A 22710-nucleotide genomic window follows, 5' to 3' on the forward strand; every position below is an offset into this window, starting at 1 on the left:
TCATGACCTGAGCCGAAATCAAGAGTCAGATGCTCAACATACTGAGCCACCCAGGTGCCCCTCATTTTGGCCTCTTTTTTAATCCCACTGTATTAGCCCCATCTGCCTTTTTTCTCCCCTTTCCCTACACAATCAAAATTTTATCACCTAAACCATTATTTCACTAGCACTGTCATGCCCAATTCCTGTTACAACCAGCACATCCCCCTTCCCACTCATCCCCAAATTCAGGCCCACATTTCTCATGAGAATAACAATGGCTTGCTTCCCTTGCATCATGGCTCTTTCAAACCCTCCCTCCATGAATGCCATAGTCATTTCTTCCATTGCACTTCCCCGGTTCAAATCACCTAAGAATTCTGGACAACTTAAAAGGTCCTCTATGTTTTATCTTTCCTCTGCCCAAATCTTTATCGTTCTTCTGCCATTCCCAAACTGACACTTTACTCTTTACCATACACCACGTTCTTTCCCAACTCCACACTTTTGCCAACTCCATATGGATGCCCCTGTTTGAAATATCTTGACCCCTTCTTTTACATATCTACCATCCATTCTTTAAGACCCAGCTTAGACAAGATCTCCAAAGAGCCTGTACTAATTCCTTGCTCACATATTTCCATCTCCCACCCCGCCCCACCCCACACATAAGTACCTTTCCTCAGGGCACAACTAGTATTACACCAAACGGATGTTTATCTCTCCCCACTAATCCGCAAGTTTCTAAAGTGCTTATAAATATCTAGTACCTAGCACAGCATATAAAACACTCAATAAAATGTTCAATAAAATGAACGATATAAACATAAAAGATCAGCAATATTAAACAACATTAAGTTTAATGTATTAATTTCAAACCTGTAAAAATCCAAGATGCTCCTGAATATTTTGTTTCTTTTCTGTAATAAATGATTCAAAGTGCATTACAGCTCGTGTATATGCTTTGGAGCGAAAGGAAGCTACTGCCAGAGTATCCTGAGGTATGAGGTCTAGAAAACGAGTTACACTCTGATAGTCTTCATAATCCGCAGTAGATACTAGATTATAAAAAGACAATTGAGTAAAGACTTATAACATGAAATTTTAAAAGTGTCGATTTAAATTCCTATTTATTCATTTTAAATTCAATTTCATTCACTAAATAAGTTAACAGAAATGTATTAAGAATATCATGCTTAGAATGTAACTACCAGTAGGATGATTGCTCAAAGGATTCTTGCTCCAACTCCCACCATTATTACTTACCTTACCTTGGACAGTTACTTAACTTATTTGAGCTTCTATTTCCCCATATATACAAGGAAAATATTAGAATTGTCCTTCCTTTTTTACAATGTTGTTGTGAGGATTAAATGTAAATCTGTATTATACCATATGATTTCATTCATATGTGGAATTTAAGACACAAAAGAAATGAGCAAAGGACAAAAAAAAAAGAGAGGCAAACCACAAAACAAACTCCTAACTATAGAGAAGAATCTGGTGGTTACTAGAGAGGAGGTGAGACGGTGATGGGTGAAAGAGGTGATGAAGATTAAGGAGTGCACTTGTTATGATGAGCACCAATGTATGGAGGTACTGTATCACTATACTGTACACCTGAAACTAATATTACCTTGTATGTTGTAACTGGAATTTAAATAAAACTTAAAAAAACCCAAAAAACTAAACAAATGTACTAAATACTGAAAAGATACAAAGATGATACAAAAGATGAGTTATTTATTAATGATAATTATAAAACCACTAATAGTGTATAACAGTAGGGAAACAGCAGAATTATAGAAATAGCTTTCTTTTTAAAGTTTAGAATTGTTGGGGTGGGAGGGAGGGGAGGGTGGATGATGGGTATTGAGGAGGGCACCTTTTGGGATGAGCACTGGGTGTTGTATGGAAACCAATTTGACAATAAATTTCATATATTGGAAAAATAAAATAAAATAAAGTTTAGAATTGTTAACAGGCTATTTTTTCCTATGTTGCTATGTATACAACAGCAACTACTTTAATGAAAATTCAAAGTAAAACACTTTAACACTTATAAATTTCTTCAAAATTTAAAGAATCAAGATGGTAAATTTAAAAGAAGTTATACGTAAAGTAAGTCCTTGATTCCATCAAAATCTGTAGATCATTCAAATTATGAGAGATGTTAAAAATATTGTACTTTTGTTTTTGTTTTGGGGGGAGGGGCGGGGGGGAAAGGGGGAGGGGGGGAGGGAGGGAGGGAGAGAGAGAGAGAGAGAGAGAGAGAGAGAGAGAGAGAGAGAATGAATCTTAAGCAGGCTCCAAGTCCAGTACCCAGTGCTACATGGGGGCTTAATCTCATGACCACAAGATCATGACCTGAGCCAAAATCAAGAGTTGCACGCTTAACTGACTGAGCCACCCAGGGACTCCAAAGATATTGTACTTTTGAACCATTACAAATGTTATTCTTAAAAGCTAGTATTTCCCTTGCAATGTTAGTAGGAATAGTGATAAAGTTCAGACTTAGTTTTCTAGTGACATTTTCATGTGCAGAAAGAGGAATGAACATGTAATTGTTAAACCAATGGAAAATATATTAATAACTAGCCATAGTCCTCAGAGAAACAATCCCGCAGATATTTGTTTGAAAGTCCAAAAAAACTGTTAGAAAAATAACAAATTCTTGTGCTTAACAACAGGAATGTACGTGGTTTCCACAGGTATATGAACAAGAGGGAGATGCTCACAAACTGAGGACTGCATAAGTGAAGGTCTCTTTAAGGACTGTTGGTCAATTTTTTCAATTAACCTCAAAATGTAGGAGGTAAAACATGACATTTCTATTAAAATTGCTGAGGTATTCATAAGTAGAATGAATCTAATTCTTAGCAAATGCTTCTATCCTAGGGGTAGGTGTTATTTTTAACTCTAATGAAATTCCACCTTAGTGGGAGCTGTAATATCACAGGGAAAAAAATGCACATGTTTGGTATAGCAGGGTGTGATGTAGTAATGCATATCAAGCATATTTGGAGAGTTTGCTGAATACCAAACACTACCAGAGACAGGAAAAACAAAAAAATAAAATGAATGAAATGAATAAAAAATGGAAAACAGAAATAGGCCATAAAATGAAATTAAATCTCTCTTGAAATTTAAAACATGTGAAAAAAACTGCAAAGAGTATTTCACAAGTGAAAAAGGATAACAAACACTTTACCACATATACGTACATGTATGTATATGTGTATGCATATATATGTATGTGTATACACACACAGTACACTGAAGGGACACAGAGTAAATACACCCAATACACTGAGAAGACAGAGTAAATGGGTTAGCAGTGAGGAGTCAGTTACTAACAATATTAACATGTCATTTATTTCACACTGTACAATATATACATTCATCATTTCATTTAATCCTCAGTCTTCTAAATGAGATAATATTAATCCTATATTATACAATGAAAAATTAGGCACGTGTCTTTCTAAGGAAGTGAGAGTAGAATTTAAAGAGGTTTTCTGACTATAAATTCTCTTTTTCTCAGTGAAAAGGCTACCTTAGGATGAAAAAAGGTGTACAAGAAAACACAGGTCTTTAAAAAGCTAATGCTTAAATTACAGAACTGATACAGGAAGCAGTTAATTGGTTAATAATTAAGTGAATAAAATAAACACATGTTATGACTCACCTATTGAGTCTACCTTATCTCTGTTTGATTTGCTTTGTGGAAATTTCTCTGCATTCAGTGCCTGAAATTTGTGTCTTGCCCATTGTGTGAGATGGTCAAGCATGGAGAACACAGTCTGTGTACTGAGTTGACACAGATCAGATGCACTGTCTTGGGTATTTATGGTATGCTGATCATCATGCTTTAGAACTGCCATAATTTCTGCATAAACCTAAGAAGAACTCATTTTATGGTTAATAATAGGTCTATATACTATCATTTTACTACTATCTAACTTATAAGACAAAGTACTCTAAGGCAACTGTAAGTCAGTATTGGTAATTTTATAGTCTCTAATAAAATTTTAAATGTACCTACCATATAACCCAACAATTCTATTTTTTGGAATATACCCTCAACACACATACACAAAACTCTTTCACAAGTAAGAATTGCCATGATGCTCACCATGGCATTGTAAAAACAAAAACTTGGAAATAATCATTATTATGGCAATAAACAATGGTACGAGTATAAAATCGAAGTACTATATTATACAGCATTAATTTTAAAAAGGGTGGTTCAATAAATATATATTGGTAAATAAAAAAAGAAAACAAGCAAGTTACAGAACAATTATCTACAATGATGCCATAAAAGAAAACCAAAACCACTCTTAGGTGGATCCTGAGAAACTTAATAGAAGACCAGAGGGAGGGGAAGCGGGGGGGAAAAAGTTACAGAGAGGGAAGGAGGCAAACCATAAGAGACTCTTAAATACTGAGAACAAACTGAGGGTTGATGGGGGGTGGGGGAGAGAGGAAAGTGGGTGATGGGCATTGAGGAGGGCACTTGTTGAGATGAGCACTAGATATTGTATGGAAACCAATTTGACAGTAAATTATATATATATATTAAAACACAATATAGAATAAAAAAAAAAAAGAAAACCAAAACAGAACCAATTGCATTAAAAAATAAAAATGTCGTGGGGCACCTGGGTGGCTCAGTCGGTTAGGCGTCCGACTTCAGCTCAGGTCATGATCTTGCGGTTTGAGTTCGAGCCCCACATAGGGCTCTGCGCTGACAGCTCAAAGCCTCAAGCCTGCTTCGGATTTTGTCTCATTCTCTCTGCCCCTCCCCCACTTGTGCTTTGTCTCTCAAAAATAAATAAATGTAAAAATTAAAAAATAAAAAATAAATAAATAAAAATAAATAAAAAATAAAAAGGTCTAAAAATATACACATTGGGGCGCCTGGGTGGCTCAGTCGGTTAAGTGTCCGACTTTGGCTCAGGTCATGATCTCACGGTTCGTGGGTTCAAGTCCCGCAGCTAGCTCTGTGCTGACAGCTCAGAGCCTGGAGCCTGCTTCGGATTCTGTGTCTCCCTCTCTCTGCCTCTCTCTCTCTCTCCTTCACTCTCTCAAAAATAAAAATATACACATCAAATTAATATCAGTGATGACTTCTGGAAGTATGGGATCAGGAATGGTAGTCAAAGGGCACACTTTTACTTGTATAATTCAATTTTTACATTAAGAACATAGTAATATGCTCTTTATGCCATTAAAAATAATTATTAAAAAAACTGCTATATGTATGTGGTTAAAAAATTAAACTTTACAAAATATCATAAAACAAAAAGTAGAGATGCCTAGGTGGCTCAGTTGGTTAAGCATCTGACTTCAGCTCAGGTCATGATCTGGTGGTTCATGAGTTCAACCTCTGTGTGAGGCTCTGCATTGACAGCTCAGAACATGGAGCCTGCTTCAGATTCTGTGTGTTCCTCTCTCTCTTTCCTTCCCCTGCTCATGCTCTGTCTCTCTCTCTCAAAAATAAACATTTTAAAAAAATTAAAAAAATAAAAGCAGTAGTAAAATATTCTCCTTCCCCTATCCTAATCCACATTACTGTTTACTATCAGTAATTTCTTATGTCAGTAAAACACTATCAGTAATTTCTTATGTACTCTTTTGTCAAAAAGTTCTATGTATACTGGGGCATATTAATATGTATATATTTTTTAATGTTTATTTTTGAGAGAGAGAGAGTAAGTGTGTGAGCTGGGGAGGGGCAGAGAGAGAGAGGGAGACAGAGTGCCTGAAGCAGGCTCTGCACCGATTGCAGGGCTCAAACTTAGGAACCGTGAGATCATGACCTGAGCCAAAGTAGGACACTTAACTGACAGATGCCCCTACAATATATACTAATTTTCTACACTAAGCATTATATAATTCTTTGATCAATAAAAGGTTAAAAAAGATTTTCAGGCATTTAGACATGTACATACATAGCCATATACTGATATACATTTCCTAATATGTAGCTTTTCTAATACTAATTACATCAGACAAATGTTTAGACAAACAGAAACCAAATAAAAGGCATCTCTCACCTCCTGCTGATCTTCTTGATTACAACCCAACAAGGCATACACTAGAATATGTGGAAGAAGATAGATAGTCACTTTGAAATCATGTTTCATCATAATGCTACAGCAGGTGAAGATTTTACTGGCAAGATCATGCCGAACCTGTAAACCCAAATGGTTTAGGGACAGTTAAGTCATTTTATACATTTTATTCTATTGATTAATGTAAACACACACACACACACACACACACACACACACACACATGAGATAATTTATCATTGCAGAGTGGGTATTCTCTTATTTAGAGGCATAGAGAATTTCAGACCACCACCTATTTGGTCACTCTAAATAACTCAAAGTGCCTGAACTGCTGCGACCCCTACAGACAATGTCAACCACTTCAAAGTAAATGGCCTTCCCCGCCAACCATTAATTTATGGATGCATCATGTTTTGTTACAGATTAACCTCCCTAATTACAGTATATTTTATTTAGCTAACATTAAATTCAGCATATTAACTCCTTGAACACACACATGAGTAACCAAAATGTATACTCTGGGTCAGTACATTAAGTATAAGACTCACATTTTTAATAAGTAATAAACAGTGATTAACTATAGGAAAAAATGAAAGAAACAGAAAACTAAATTACTTGGGATTACAATCAAGTTTTATTGGTATGCTCTAACCTTAGATTTGCCAACATTACTGGTCTCTTATAAAATTTAAAGATTTTTTTCCTTCTCAAATATAAACACCTCACTTAACAACAACAACCTAAGCTAAATTAAAGATTCCAGATCTGGAAGTAATTAATGCAATGGTATTCTACATTTCACATAATATATGGTCAGTATGTTCATAAAAACATGAAAAACTTTCTTGAAATTATCAGATAAAATTATTATAATAATATTTTTAAAAATAGAAATATGAATTAAAAACTAAAGTTGTAAATTTTAAATATGCCTTAAGCATTTCTTGGAACACACAGAACCTTTCTGTCAGGCATGTAAAAATCTCATATTAGGAAAACATCAGAAATATACCTCTACTTTTTCATGAAGTTTCATTTCTTATAAATGTTTATTTTTATTTTGGATGAAGTTCAGATAATGTATCCTCTTTTAGAAGAAGCCACAAAGGGATGATATATCTTTTTATTATATAAAAAAATCTTTTTATTATTAATAAAGCCTTCAAAATCCATTTACATCTTTTAAACAGTTATCGTTTCACAATGTAAAATGAACAGACATAATATAATAGACATTTTGCAAAAAATCATAGTAATGTGCTTGATAAAATAATTACCATTTTACCCAGAAACTAGTAACAGTAGAGAAACTGTTACTTTCTATTAGTGAATGCTTTCTACAAAAATGTCTATCACTATCAGCACAAATACTTCAATACCTACTATTTGTGCTACATATATTCAGATAGATGTTCTGGTTTCCTTTAGAATTTCTGTTCAGTTAACTAATTCTGATCAGAGTTCTCTTACCTTTGTTATAAGATAACCTGCCCAAGATGCTGACCATTCTGCAAAGTTATTACCTAATTTACTTAAGTAAATTGGCTTCTTTACTCCAGACCAATCTGTTGACTTCTGAGAACTCTTATATCTGTAATTTTGAAAATTTGTTTATTAAAAAGTATATAAATATATATCCACCTGTTTAGAACTTTAGTATAAAACATCTAAGAAACTATTTCAACTCCTTCACTGACTACCCCACTACTGCCTTGCCTTTATTCAAATATGGTTAAAGACACTACTTTTCCTATATCCTTAATAATGGGGTAGGAGATCATTCTTGCATACCCCAAGTACTTCAAAGTATTTGAGTGTGTCTCCTCCTACCTCTCAATGCTCCTTTTAGATCCTTCCAATTTCATTCTTGTGTAATAATGACTTGTTCCTTTGAGGTTCAAGACACCCAGACATACCATTCTTTGCTCTTCATTATGGGCATTCACCAAATTCAGTGATAATCAAACTCACTGATAACTTTATTACATCTCTCAGTGTTTTCTTTCTTTCCAAAGTCTACCACCCTGAGTGACTTCAGAGTCTGTCTATACCATCTAATCAAACTCAAACCTTCTCAACGACTTTCTCCTCTACTTCTTTATCAGGGCTCCCTTGTCAATACAAAGAAACTTCTTCGCTTCCAAAATGAACTATTTAGATATCTTACTCTATAGCCCTAGTTTCCTCCTAAATTTCCCGTTACCCAGTTATGCTAACACATTGGCTCTTCATCACTGAGATCTTCTGTCCCTTGACCGTGCTAAACTCTCTTGATCTGTAACACGTTCCTTTCATTACCTCTTTCCTTAACCAGCTTGGTCTTTATGGTCCTTCACTTCAAGAACTCTCATTAATATTCTTTACCCACTCCTTTGCCCCACTATCTTTACCAGCTACATCCCTCTGTTTCTACATATAAAAGGCTCTAAATTTAACAGGTTTTATGGGGTGCCTGGGTGACTCAGTCAGTTGAGCATCCCAGGGTCATGGGATCAAGCCCCCCAACACTAGGCTCTGTGCTGAGCATGGAGCCTACTTATGATTCTCTCTCTCACTGCCCCTCTCCTACCCTGCTGCTGCTTGGGCTGTCTGACTTAAAAAAAAAAAGGTTCTAGGGGCGCCTGGGTGGCGCAGTCGGTTAAGCGTCCGACTTCAACCAGGTCACGATCTTGCGGTCCGTGAGTTCAAGCCCCGCGTCGGGCTCTGGGCTGATGGCTCAGAGCCTGGAGCCTGTTTCCGATTCTGTGTCTCCCTCTCTCTCTGCCCCTCCCCCGTTCATGCTCTGTCTCTCTCTGTCCCCAAAATAAATAAACGTTGAAAAAAAAAATTAAAAAAAAAAAAAAAAGTTTCTAAATATAAAGAGGTAACTAGCAAACAAGGCCAGGCACTGTACCAATGCTCAACGAAGTAAAATAATTTATACATGGTCACATATCTGATAAGCATGTGACCTAGTATACTTCAAATCATAGTTTCTAACTAAAATTAATTTATAATTTTATAGATTCAATCAGTGTTAACAAAATTATTAAAATTTAAAGAGATTACAATATACTTTTTTAAAAAGTAGAGGGAGAAAATATCTTCATGAGGAGGTGAAGGGTGAAAATCTAATCTCTAACTGGGGTTTACTAATGACTTTGGAACTAGCTTTAAATTTTTAAGTTTCTATATTAATTACACCTATCAAGAACTTAAACTCATATTTAATTTAAAGTAGATTTTCAAAGTATTACTGACTGAAACAGAAAAATCAATCCTTTTAGCTTTAATAAATTTTAAATAATTAAAATTATAGAATTTAACCAATGCACAAACTGTAGTTTTTGACAAGATTATAGGCATATTCACAGTGGAAAATACATTATTAGACATACTGAAAATACTTTTAATGGTAAAAAGTTACATCAAAAATAACATTAATTTTATAATGTTAAAAACAATTTTACAAAAATTGTTTTAACGAGTGTACAGACCTAGTATTTAGATGAGGTTCCAGGATTTCCCGAACATGCTCAGGAAATCTCCTCCACAACTGGTGACCTGGGCCATCAGTCTGCATCTCTCTGCAGTCATAAATAGAAAGTAACTCCTACAAATACATATTTTACATTTGTAAATCTTCAGTGAAGTAGATAAACCTTTCTGATCATCAACATTCTACACATAATAGTTACAAAAATAATTTAAAAATATATAGAATTATAAAAGTTGTGAACTTACTTAGGACATGTATTTCAATGCTTAAAACCATTTAGGTAACTTAGTAAAGGTCCCAAAGCTGTGGTAGTACTTGAACATGAAGGAAGTTTGTGTTCTATACATGTAATATATACGTGAAATAAGATTAAGAGCTATTTGGAGGAAATACTGGAAAGGTCTATATTTGCAGAAGTATAATTTTTAGAATTTAATCTTTTCTGAATTTTAATGAAAGCCACTACAAATCCAAAATAGTTTTAAAAATTCAAGGTATCTCAAATTCTAGGTATAAAATACAGAGCTCAAAACTGTGAATTGGCTGGCTCAGTCAGCAGAACCTGTGACTCTTGATTTCAAGGTTGAGAGTTCAAAACCCACACTGGGGGTAGAGTTTACTTAAAAAAAAATTGTGAAAAAATGCAAACGTTAAAGACCACTTTACTATTCAAGCCCTCAAATTAAATGGTTATATTTTACTTTCCTGAAAATAAAACAAATGATATTTTATAAATGAAGAAAAAAAATCTTTGGCTCTAGTATCAATATTCAAAACAAAACAAATATGTTAGGATATTATATCTTCTATCACCTGAGCCCTTTCAATTCCACTGAAAATGACCATATGTAATAGATGTACTATAAGAACTGTCTAGCAAAATATGTACTTTATACTTATATTAGTCTATTTTAGTAAAAGTAAGGAAATATATGAAAAATTCAAATACAGAAATATCCAGAACCCATTTTCATTTAATTTTAAAATATTTTTAGGGGCGCCTGGGTGGCTCAGTTGGTTAAGCATCCGACTTCGGCTCAGGGCAGGATCTCATGCTAAAAGCTCAGAGCCTGGAGCCTGCTTCGGATTCTGTGTCTCCCTCTTTCTCTGCCCTTCCCCTGCTCATGATCTGTCTCTCAAAAATAAATAAATGTTAAAAAGTTTTTTTAAATATTACTAAAATTTTGTTTGAAGCCAGCTTTTTTTGATGTTTGGCAAAGTCACTCTAGTTAATAAAAAGCCTCTTTTAATTAGGGAGATCAGCAATTCTTTTTGGGGGTCACCATTTATACTTTCAAAAAGATCAATATACTTACAGTTGCAGACTTTGCTTCATATTTAATTGAAAAACACAGAAGGAATCCAAAAAGACCTCCACAACTTCCACCCACATACCTATCCAGCCTGGCATTATCAGCAGCAGAGCCCATACACTTTCTCTCCTCTTACTACAGATGACTTGCTTTTATTTTTAATTAAGCCTACCCCTTCCACTTGCAAACTATACTCCACAACTCTTTGCCTATTAAAAAATAGTATTCCACCCTCTCTAACTTTTTTTTTCCTTCCCCTCCCCCATGGTCTTCTGTTAAGTTTCTCAGGATCCACATAAGAGTGAAACCATATGGTATCTGTCTTTCTCTGTATGACTTATTTCACTTAGCACAACACTTTCCAGTTCCATCCACGTTGCTACAAAAGGCCATATTTCATTCTTTCTCATTGCCAAGTAGTATTCCATTGTGTATATAAACCACAATTTCTTTATCCATTCATAAGAGACTCTTAAAAACTGAGAATAAACTGAGGGTTGATGGGGGGGTGGAAGGGAAGGGAAAGTGGGTGATGGGCACTGAGGAGGGCACTTGTTGGGATGAGCACTGGGTGTTGTATGGAAACCAATTTGACAATAAATTTCATATTAAAAAATAATAAATTTAAAAAAAACGGGAAAAAAAGTATTCGATCAATTCTCTCCTTACATTATCATATTCTCCACTCTGCTGAATTGTTTCCAAACAACATATAAACATCTGTTATTTTTCCTATCTGCATTCCTCCTTCCTTCCCAGCTACTATCTCATTCTTCCACTCTCCTTTATAGACACTTTCTTGTCTTCTGGAACACCACATTCTCCTACCTTACTGACAGCTCCTTCTCAGTTTTCTTACTTGTTCCCTCCTCTTCTCACTGACCTCTCAATGTCCAGGGCTCAATTACCAGAATCTTTTCACCTGGATCATAAGAATCTTTTCACTTGGATCTCCCTCCAAGAACACATCCAGGATCATAATTTTAGATACCATCTGTACAATGAATACCTCCAAATTTATATCTGAAACTCAGACCACTCACCATGAATTCCAGAACTGAATATCTAACAAAACAAAGACATTTTTAATTGAAAAAAATACCATGAAAAAAGACAAGGAACATCAAACTGGAAAAATATTTATGATGTGTGTGACTGACAAAGGGTTAACTTCTATTATATACAAATACATCTTAAATAGCAATGAAAAAATAGCTCTATATCAAAAGAAAAATGGGCAAAGATCATCTAGAAAAAATTCACCAAAAATGCAATAAATACATAAAGGATGATACACCTCTCTCGTAATTAAATACTACTAAAGTTGGGGCGCCTGGGTGGCGTAGTCGGTTAAGCGTCCGACTTCAGCCAGGTCACGATCTCGCGGTCCGTGAGTTCGAGCCCCGCGTCAGGTTCTGGGCTGATGGCTCAGAGCCTGGAGCCTGTTTCCGATTCTGTGTCTCCCTCTCTCTCTGCCCCTCCCCCGTTCATGCTCTGTCTCTCTCTGTCCCAAAAATAAATAAACGTTGAAAAAAAAAAATTAAAAAAAAATAAAAAATAAAAAAAATAAATAAATACTACTAAAGTAAAATGGTACTATTTTTCATCTGTCACATTGACAAAGATGTAAAATTTTGATAAAATGCAGGTTTGTCAAGGAAGCATAAACTGGTAAAACTTTTTTTGATAAAATTTATCAAATGTAAATTCTGTGTTTGCTCTCAGACATATTTTAACCTCTAGATGTTTATATTATTGATATATTCACTCAAGTGCTCACTGAAGCATTTCTCTCAAAAGCAAAACACTGAATACATCCTAAATGTGTTAAATAAATTTCTTAAATTTGTTAAATAAATTTCTTTCCAAAGAATTTCTATGTACTGACATGGAAAATAACCCAAGACAGACTTTTGAACACAAAAGAAAATCAAGTTACAGAACATGAAGTAATATGATCTCTTTGTTTGGTGAAGACATATAGATTTGTTAAATAAATATATAGAAAATTTTCCAAAGTACCTATAATAATCTGTTAAGAGGGTACATTTCTGTACTGTGAAATTTTATCATGAACTTACGATAATTTTGATCTTTGATAATGAAAATGACAGTTTACAAAAATAAGTTTCCAAAGTATACATTTACAACTTATCAGAATTCGGTAATGTAAAACCAGTACTGACTATACACATTCTTACCTGAATGGCATAAGCAGCTGAATCTTGAGCCCGACTGTTATCGGCATACGCAAGGTAAGCTCTTGTAAGTTCCATCAATAATCCATAGGCAAAGCTTGAATCTTCTACTCCAGTCTCAATAAAAACAAGAAAAAAACAAAGGTAAGGTGTATCAATTTTTTACACTGTACCGTGCCTTATGTAATTAATTTAACTTAGTTACCTAAGTGAATTTAACTTAGAAAAGGAAAGGACATTAAGAGTCAAACTAAGTGTGGTACCAAGGCTAAAACATAATCTGTAGCCAAGAAGCCCAACCTAAGGCTGTTTAGGCTATTAATAAAGGGCATTTGAATCATTCAACTTTTGCAAAGCTCCAAGTTTCATTTTTTGTTTTACTGTTGTTGAAGATTTTATTTTTAAGTAATAGCTACACCCAATGTGAGCCTTGAACTAATGACCCCAAGATCAAGCGTTGCATTTTAATCCTTAAACTGCAGGGGCACCTGGGTTGTTCAGTTGGTTGAGTGCCCAACTCTTGGTTTTGGCTCAAGTCATGATCCCAGGGTTAGGAGACTGAGCCCACAGTGGGCTCCATGCAAGCGTGAAGGCTGCGCTTAAGGTTCTCTCCCTCTGTCCCTCTCCCCAGCTTGTGCGCGCTCTCTCTAAAGTAAGAAAACAACAAAAAAACCCAGAAAATTATATATATAGCATTTCCTCAATTGCATTTTGTAGAAGCCCAGTCATTTGAGACACTCCAAGAAATAATTTTAACAAACCCTCCTCTTGGAGACTGACAGCGTGCATACTAAGTGATACAGATGCTCTGTTTGATTTGGTTTTAGAGGATTTCCCAAACTCATTTGACCATGGCAACTTTTTATACACTATTAGGACACCCTGGGAAATTAGTTTCCCATGAAAACACTTAGCAACAGTGTTGAAATTCTAATATTTAAATAATCAATTAGGTTTTAACTATTATCATTAGATTGGACATTGTCTAGAGGTTTTTTATTTATTCATTTTATTTATTTATTAATTTTTGAAAGAAAGAGTGCACACACACAAGCAGAGTAGAGGGGCAGAGGGAGAGAGGGAGAGAGGGAGGGGGAGGGAGAGGGAGAGATAGAGAGAGGGAGAGCGAATCCCAAGTAGGCTCCACACTCAGCGTGGAGCCCAATGTGGGCTTGATCCCATGACCCTGGGATCATGATCTGAGCTGAAATCAAGAGTAGGGCGCTCAACCAACCAGGCACCCCTAGGTTGGGAAGCTTTTTAAAAAGAACACAGCACACTAGTCTGGACTCCTACTTTATTATAGTTTTGGGCTCTAGATCTCTGTAATAGTATTAAGGAAAAAATTTAGAAGTTACCTAAATTGTCTAGTTGAGATCACGGTGCCACTAAGGATAACCTGAACAGTTCTTTGTAAATGAAATATAGAAATTTGAATAGGACAGAGAACTCTTCTTGTCATCCCAAATTACCATTACTTACCACAAATGTAAAATCTTTTCCTTGGCTTTCAGTTGTTGAGAAATCTAGTCGACCTGGATCTACTGCTCCCAATTCCCCTAAACATTCCCCACAGAGCAACCGAGCTTGAGAATTTGCATCCTGGCAACCTTTCAAAAGCACCGTTACCAGCTGGGAGATAACAGGTTCCACTGTTTCACTATCTGTTGCATATTTTATCAGTTTTTCCTAAAAGTAGAAAGAAAATTGTACATAATTTTCACAAACTAGTATATTTTCCTAACTAGAAAGCTTAAAAATATTAAGGAATACCTGACATAAACACTGACAAAATTAAATTCCTGTATCTGCAGTATTTTCAGCTAGTTTTTGATGAGTTCACATAACATAGTTCACAACATATTCTGTAGGAACATTGTTTTAGAAATTTTTAATCCTTAATCCATTAAACAGTTACTATCATTATACTAGTATACAAAAATAAATAAGACACAGACTTATCCCAATGAGTTCACAGTCTAAGGGGAATATAGATATGCAAATAGGTAATTAAAATACCATATGATATGTATAATAGCAAATACATTTAGAAGGAAAGGAAGCAATGAAGAAGATGAAAAAGAACTCAGAATAACTTTTCAAGGACAGTGGACAGATATTCACGTAAGTCAACAAGGAAGAGCTATTAGGTAAAACAAGAAGACTGAAAAGTATATTAAAAAACTAGGTAGAGAAGGACAAAAAAATAGGGAAATGGTTCAGTGGTGGTGATAAAACAGTATGTTGGTTCACATAATCTTTTTTCATCAATCTCCTGAGGATGCTGAAAACCTGTTAAGTAAGAAGAGACTATTTTCAAGCCAATGGAAATTTACATACTGTACTCGTGTAACCAGTTTGGAACTACTACTTTTATACTATTTTCTCTCTAGCAAAAGTAAAGCATACGTGAACATCTCAAACTTCATGTTGAAACTATGGTTCAAATTAGAGTAATCACTTCAAAAGAAAAATGAAAAGCCATTTTAACTCTTCCACAGTCTTCGACAGTCTATCACTTAAATAACATTATAGGTTAATTCAGGTATAAGTACCTCAAAAATGAGCTCATAATAAAAATAGCAAAACTAATATATGAAATTATAAACATTTACTCACTTGCTAAAACTAGAAAATATAAGGTCACTTTATTTGGCAGAGATAAATGCAGTTCAATGTAATACATGTTATGAAACACTAAATGAAAAGTAAAATACACTTATCTACTATGTACTTAAAAATGTTTTCACTTCACTTTTAGGTTAAATTGATTTTTATTTTTCAGCAAAGATACTGAATTCCAAAAGAGTTTTAAAAATGAGTATGTGTTCATTGCCTCTATTTAAAAATGCTTTTTGAAATAAGCCATACAGAGAAAGACAGATACCATATGGTTTCACTCTTATGTGGATCCTGAGAAATTTAACAGAAACCCATGGGGGAGGGGAAGGAAAAAAAAAAAGAGGTTAGAGTGGAAGAGAGTCAAAGCATAAGAGACTCTTAAAAACTGAGAACAAACTGAGGGTTGATGTGGGGTGGGAGGGAGGGGAGGGTGGGTGATGGGTATTGAGGAGGGCACCTTTTGGGATGAGCACTGGGTGTTGTATGGAAACCAATTTGACAATAAACTTCATATATTGAAAAAATAAAGAAATAAATAAAGAAATAAAAATGTTTTTTAACATTCAGAGCCAATCTTATCATTTTCCAAATGCCTAATCAGTTGTTAAAAGAAACCTGTTTGCTCTAATTATTTGAAATACCATTTTTATCATATCCTAAATGTCCATTTACATAAAGGTCTACATTTGAACTTTCTATTCTTTCCCCCTGGTATGTTTATTCATGCACCAGAATCACATTGTATTAACTACAGAGGCTGTAGAGTATGTTAATGTCTGGTAGAGATACTAAACCCTCATGGTTACTTTTTCCCCTCAGAGTTTTCTTAGCTATTTTTATGTTGATTTTCCCATATAAGCATTGGTATGAACTTTTGTTTTTCTAAATTTTTTTTAATGTCTATTTTTAAGAGACAGAGAGCACAATCAGGGGAGGGGCAGAAGACAAAGAGAGACATGGAATCTGAAGTAGGCTCCAGGCTCTGAGCTGTCAGCACAGAGCCCAATGTGGGGCTTGAACCCATGAACTATGAGATTATGACCGGAGCTGAAGTCAGATGCTTAACCGAGTGACCCACCTGGGCACCCCTAGTCTGAACTTTCCTAGTTAACAAAAACAAGCAACTTGTTGGCATTCTTTTGGGATAGCATTAAATTTATAAATTAATCTAGAGAGAACTGAAATCTTTGTAATATGGAGTCAACCTAACATAAATAAGGGATAGTTTCCATTTCCTTAAACCTACTACCTTTTTGTGTCTTCAGGGTTTTTCTTTATTGGTTTATCTATTTCTCATTATGTTTATTACTAAGCATATTCTCTTTTTCTGTTACTGTTGTAAATTGGGTCTTCCAACAAATCTTCCACCTAGTTATTGCTTATTATATAAAAGTTATTTTTTATATGTTGATTTTATATCCTACCTTACTGAATTAGTTTTCTCATCTGAGTAGTTTTATTGATAATTCCCTATAGTTTTTCATCTATAATAGCATATCATCTGCCCAACATATGTCCTTCTGGGATTTTACCACAGAAAATCACTTCAACCTGAGTACCATCAGTGATCAGAAAGATCTTAGATGGTTGTTCAGTTTTATCTATAGTCTGATTTTTCTTTTTTTTTTTTTTAAATTTTTTTTAATGTTTATTTATTTTTGAGACAGGGAGAGACAGCATGAACGGGGGAGGGTCAGAGAGAGAGGGAGACACAGAATCTGAAACAGGCTCCAGGCTCTGAGCTGTCAGCACAAAGCCTGACGCGGGGCTCGAACTCACGGACCGTGAGATCATGACCTGAGCCGAAGTCGGACGCTTAACCGACTGAGCCACCCAGGCGCCCCTAGTCTGATTTTTCTAACATAGAAGAAAAAATTCCCTGCTATCCACTGACCTTAGGTATCCTTTATATCCCTCAAAAACGCATTCTTCCTTACAAGTAAGAAGCATAAACTGTCATTTCTTTAATGTTAATGACCTATCTGGGGGCTACCCATTAAAACAAGGCTTTTGCAGGGGCGCCTGTGTGGCTCAGTTGGTTCAGTAACTGACTTCAGCTCAGGTCATGATCATGATCATGGTTCATGGGTTCAAGCCCCACATCGGGCTCTGTGCTGATGGCTCAGAGCTTGGAGCCTGCTTTGGATTCTGTGTCTCCTTCTCTCTCTGCCCCTCCCCTGCTCATGCTGTGTGTCTCTCTCTTAAAAATAAACAAACATTAAAATAAATAAAAAAATAAATTTAGAACAAAGCTTTTTCAGGGTCAGTCCATCAAAAAGGTCAAGTATAGAAGGCTACAGCAGCCATCCTATCAACTGTCATACCATCTTTTATGGTTTCCTTTTTATTACATTATACCCAATTGTTTGTTTAGCCAGTTTTACCACAATTTTAGCTCTATTTATTTAAAGCACCTCCTTTCAACATATTCCTGAAGTATCTTTTCCTCTCCCTCTGGTTAAGAACTGAACTTTTATAAGAATATCTTTTGCATTTGCTTTCTCATGGACTCTCACAGCATCTACTACAAAGACTCTTTGACTTCGAACCCTGTTTTCTTATATCAGTTTCTTGTTCAGGTATTGCTACAGGTTCAGCCATCCTCTAGAGCTGCAATGTCCAATATGATAGCCACCATCCACATGAGGCTATTTAAATTTAAACTAAGAAAAATTAAATAAAATTAAATACCTAGTTCCTTATCATACACTTTAAGTGCTCAGGAGAGCCACATGTGGCTAGCAGCTATAACTGGACATTGCAGATACAGAACATTTCCATCCTCATAGAAAATTCCTTTGGATAGCACTATTCTAGAACTTATCTGAATTGCTTTCAACACTGATGTTACTTTCTTGTCATAGGTGGGGGGAAAAAACCCACTTCCTTCTCTCTTTTTTTGTAGGTGTTTTAGGCCAGTGGGGATACGGCTACAAAGACATGTATCTCTGGATTCCTTCCCTTATTTTCTTATCTTCATTGGTTCCTCCAAGCCATTATCTTTAGTTTTCTTACTAACCTAAAGTAAATTTATCCAGCTATAAATTGATTCTAAACTAAATTAACCTGTACTTAAAAATACCCAATAACAATCTATGGACATTACATCTTATTCAGACTACTTTATGTGACCTTCAAGGCTCTTGTAAGTACATTTACGTTCTTACTATGCCTAGCTAATCTATTAGCACTGGGGCTTTACATTGAAGGAAGGCTTGTTAGGGTATTACCACGTGTGATCTTTGTTTTGTGACACAGGTGGAAAAGTTGGGCAGCTGTGGCTTTTCCCTAAGAATATAAGCAATTTCCTTAAGTTCTCAGATTTAGTCATTTACATCTAAGAAGTGATAATCCATACAAAGTTTCCTAATATTTGACCAGGACCATGTCATCCACTTAGAAACAACCTAAACTAGGAAACCTCTAGGCCAAGAGGAGAAATCCTCTGCTATTCATAAATCCCTATATGAAATAAAAAGCTAGAAGCCCTTTAAGTTACCTGAAACCCAGGTAGAGGTTTGGGGCAAGGGGTAAGCACAGAGTAGTTTCGATGAAGTAAGCGCAGGGCAGGGAATGAAGCAATTACATTGCCCTGTAATTGGCAATGTGGATTCAGTTAGGCGAGTATAAAACCTACATTCGAGGAGATTCAAGGCTCCTCACCTATGGTAGGACCATTTCCACATAAGCTGCTACCCACATTGGTCACACAAGTTCACTGACCCAGAAGTCAGAAAGAGAGAAAGAGAGAAAGAGAGAGAGAGAGAGAGAGAGAGAGAAAAGGAGAGCATGAGTGGGATAGGGGCAGAGAGAGAGGGAGACACAGAATCTGAAGTGGGCTCCAGGCTCTGAGCTGTCAGCACAGAGTCTGACATGGGACTCGAACTCACAAACCATGAGATCATGACCTGAGTCGAAGTTGGACACTGAACTGACAGAACCACCCAGGCAGCCCACCATCATGTATATCTTTCATCCTAAGTAACTTAAATGCTTCCTTCTATCATGAAAACAAACATAACCTGGTTTAATCCCCTAACTCATGAGAGTGTTAGGCTTTCACATCTTATAAACTCTTGATATGCAAAAATGAGTACCTCAGTTAATTTTTGTCTATTTCATAGCCTTACAGTGATCTAGTACTTTAAACACTAGTTCTCACGGTCATCAAGGTTAGAGCCAATCTATGGTATGTTGCCCAAGAAAAGAATAAACTTCACTGGCATCATAAAAGAGTAAACTTAAAAATTTAGTTTCTTTAAAACAAGAATTCAGTCAAAATGTAAAATGGCAATATTACTGAGATTTTATATGACAAATATCTATAGGAAATTATATGAGAAGACACACGAACTGCTGCTATTGTGTACACACACACTCTTACTCAGGAAGATGCAGTAACCAAAAGACAACTGTCAAATTATGACCCTTCAAAACAACAACAAAAAACTCTGCAAATCCGCAGTATTCAACCTCAAAAGGGATCTCATGGATTAGTAATTCTAAGATCTGATAATCTTGGTAAAATAAGAATTACTTCTTTCATTGAATCTACTGAAACTCAAGCAAATATGCCAACCTGTCATCTTTTCTTTGAGCTTCCTACATTTCTATAGCTTTTTAATTATTTTAGTATACCTGATTTTTATACAAAGTTTCCTTCAAGCTCGTAAGAGCATGAATACGAACATCTACATTTTCATGTTGAATTGCTCTCATGGATAGTTGAAGAGTTGTCTGAAGATCAGTACTCTCAGAGGTCTCCTATATAAAGAACACAGAGAGATACACCTTATCAGTTAATGACTTCAAAAACCACAATTTCATGCCATGACAATTTCATACCATAGTTTGTAGCACAACATAACTAGAATCCTCCCACAGCTTTTCAGGGCATGAAGCTATGGCAGCTTCTTCTTTGGGGGACTGTAAGTAAGGACATAGTAATCTGGGGAGTAAGGGCACAAGTACTATATTATTTGCTTTCTATGTAAAAATCTATGTAATCCAATAACGTCTTTGACCTAAATACTGAAATTCCCTTCTAAAAAAAGTATCATAGCTGTGATAGGATTATCTAATCATAAAAATAGCCATTGGAATATGACTATATTATTCCTAGATGTGATTCTACAGAACCTCTGTTCAATGTATTGGAATTTGGGAACAATTTTGTATCAATGATGCCCTAAGACATAAATTAAAAATTAAATACCTTTCTGTATTCCTGTAGAACTGCTTTTATCTTTTTTAATTCTGGATGATCAGGTAAAAAATATATTTCATGAAGAAAATCTTGCACAGCATCCCTAATAGTTAATTGGAAAACAAAAATATTATATGCAAAGAGTATGAATAGTAAAAAAAAATAAAGCAGAGGTTGAAACTATAGCCAATTTAAGTCACACTGAAAAGTGCTAGCGGGGGTTCCTGGCTGGCTCAGTCAGTAGGGTATGTGACTCTTGATCTTGGGGTTATGAGTTCAAGCCCCAGTAAGGGTGTGTGTGTAGAGACTACTTAAAAATAAAACAAAAAAATCTTTAAAAAAAAAAGTGCTAGTGGATTAGTGATGTGCAAAATATTCTTCCTAACCATGTCTAGTGGTTAATAGTGGCAAATAATCAAATCTAAGAAAATCACCCTGTTGTAGTAGGTTATGTTGGTGGCCCAAAATAAACTCTACTTCTTCATAGTCACTTCCTCTTCAATTTAGGCTAGCTGTGTGACTTGCTTTAACAAACAAAATGTGGCAAAATAAACGCTGTGCCAACTTAAGGCCGATGTGTTAAAAGGTTTGGCAACTTCTGGTTTGGTGCCCATCAGAGACCTAAGTCACCATATAAGGTCACCAGCATGGACAAGCTACATGAAAAAAGAGAGACTCCAAGAGTACATGGAAAGAGACAGAAACTCAGTCAAGTCTACCTGCTGGCTGACTGCAGCCACCAACCAAAGAATCTATTGCTGAACCCAGTCCAGATTGCAAAATTATGAGTAAATAAAAATGCTTGTCACTTTAAGACACTTGATCTTAGAGCGGTTCATAGTGCAGCAATAGATAGCCAAATCCAACCTTAAAACACAAATTCTCATAAAGAATTTGAAAAAAAATATAAATCTTATTGAGGCTATAATTTTTAATTTGCATCAAATATAATACTCTAATCTATCTGAATCCCAATAATAGATTTCTAAATTCTAGTCTTCATTCACTTATGCCACAAATACATATCAAGTAACTATCATATGCCACTATGTGCTGGACACTAGTGATATAACAATAAAGGAAGCTGAAAAAAATTTCTTTATTCAGGGAGCTTAAGGTGTTCTAACTAGCACGAAATGAAGGAGAGTTTTTTTATATGAAAAGGTAGAGAAATAACTGCTGCATAATAAAAAGCACTGATACACTATGTAATAATCCAAAAGTATTTGAAAGGTGATCTACATCAGTGTTTATGTTTTTCTATCATACTCAAAATATCAAAAGCACTTTATTGAAAAAATCCCTACATTAATCTTTTCTTCTGTACCTTTTCCCTGCTTAGACAGTTATTGAAAATGATTAATGGGAATAGCAGTAGCATGTGTATGGGTGGGTAAGCAGGTAAATAAATAATACTTAAACCCTTTTCAGAAACAAAAAACTACAACATGTAACATTAAATGCAAATACAGAAACAACTTCAAAATGCATACAAACAAATTCTAGGCTAAATTAGCAGCTGGTTTGAAATACAAAAATGGGAGTAATGTACGTTCTTCATACAGGTAAGCTACAGCACAGTCTGTTTTGGGAAATCTTGAGAAAAGGTTTTAAGAAATAAGATGTGACCAGATTTTGGAAAGCCTTGAACATCAAGATAAGCAATTTGAAATTCATCAATTAGTAGGTGGGAGAATCACAAAATGTCTCCATATGCTGGAATAAATTGATAAAAGAGATGTTTTTAAATATGAACAATATGAAGAAACGGGATAAAAGCCTAAAGGAAGGGAGGCTGGTTAAGAGACTAATGCAATGAAGTAGTAAGAGTTTC

At 35.3% G+C, this 22710-nt stretch overlaps 1 protein-coding gene across 1 annotated transcript in view; it reads right to left on the minus strand.

The window, feature by feature from the left end:
• Positions 1-22710, minus strand: part of ATR (ATR serine/threonine kinase) — a 101278-nt gene that overhangs the window by 40099 nt on the left and 38469 nt on the right. Inside the window, exons 20-28 of the mRNA XM_047099529.1 lie at positions 20886-20979; positions 20309-20434; positions 14531-14737; positions 13052-13165; positions 9536-9651; positions 7530-7650; positions 6042-6179; positions 3668-3878; positions 859-1037 (exon numbers count right to left, since the gene is read on the minus strand). Of these exons, the coding sequence (XP_046955485.1) occupies positions 859-1037; positions 3668-3878; positions 6042-6179; positions 7530-7650; positions 9536-9651; positions 13052-13165; positions 14531-14737; positions 20309-20434; positions 20886-20979 (1306 nt within the window). The remainder of the gene's footprint in view (positions 1-858; positions 1038-3667; positions 3879-6041; positions 6180-7529; positions 7651-9535; positions 9652-13051; positions 13166-14530; positions 14738-20308; positions 20435-20885; positions 20980-22710) is intronic.

Source organism: Lynx rufus, unplaced genomic scaffold, assembly GCF_022079265.1.
Source record: "Lynx rufus isolate CCGP_SWC_20201006 ecotype Redwood Valley unplaced genomic scaffold, mLynRuf1.p SCAF_5, whole genome shotgun sequence".
In the NCBI taxonomy this organism is placed as follows: Eukaryota; Metazoa; Chordata; class Mammalia; order Carnivora; family Felidae; genus Lynx; species Lynx rufus.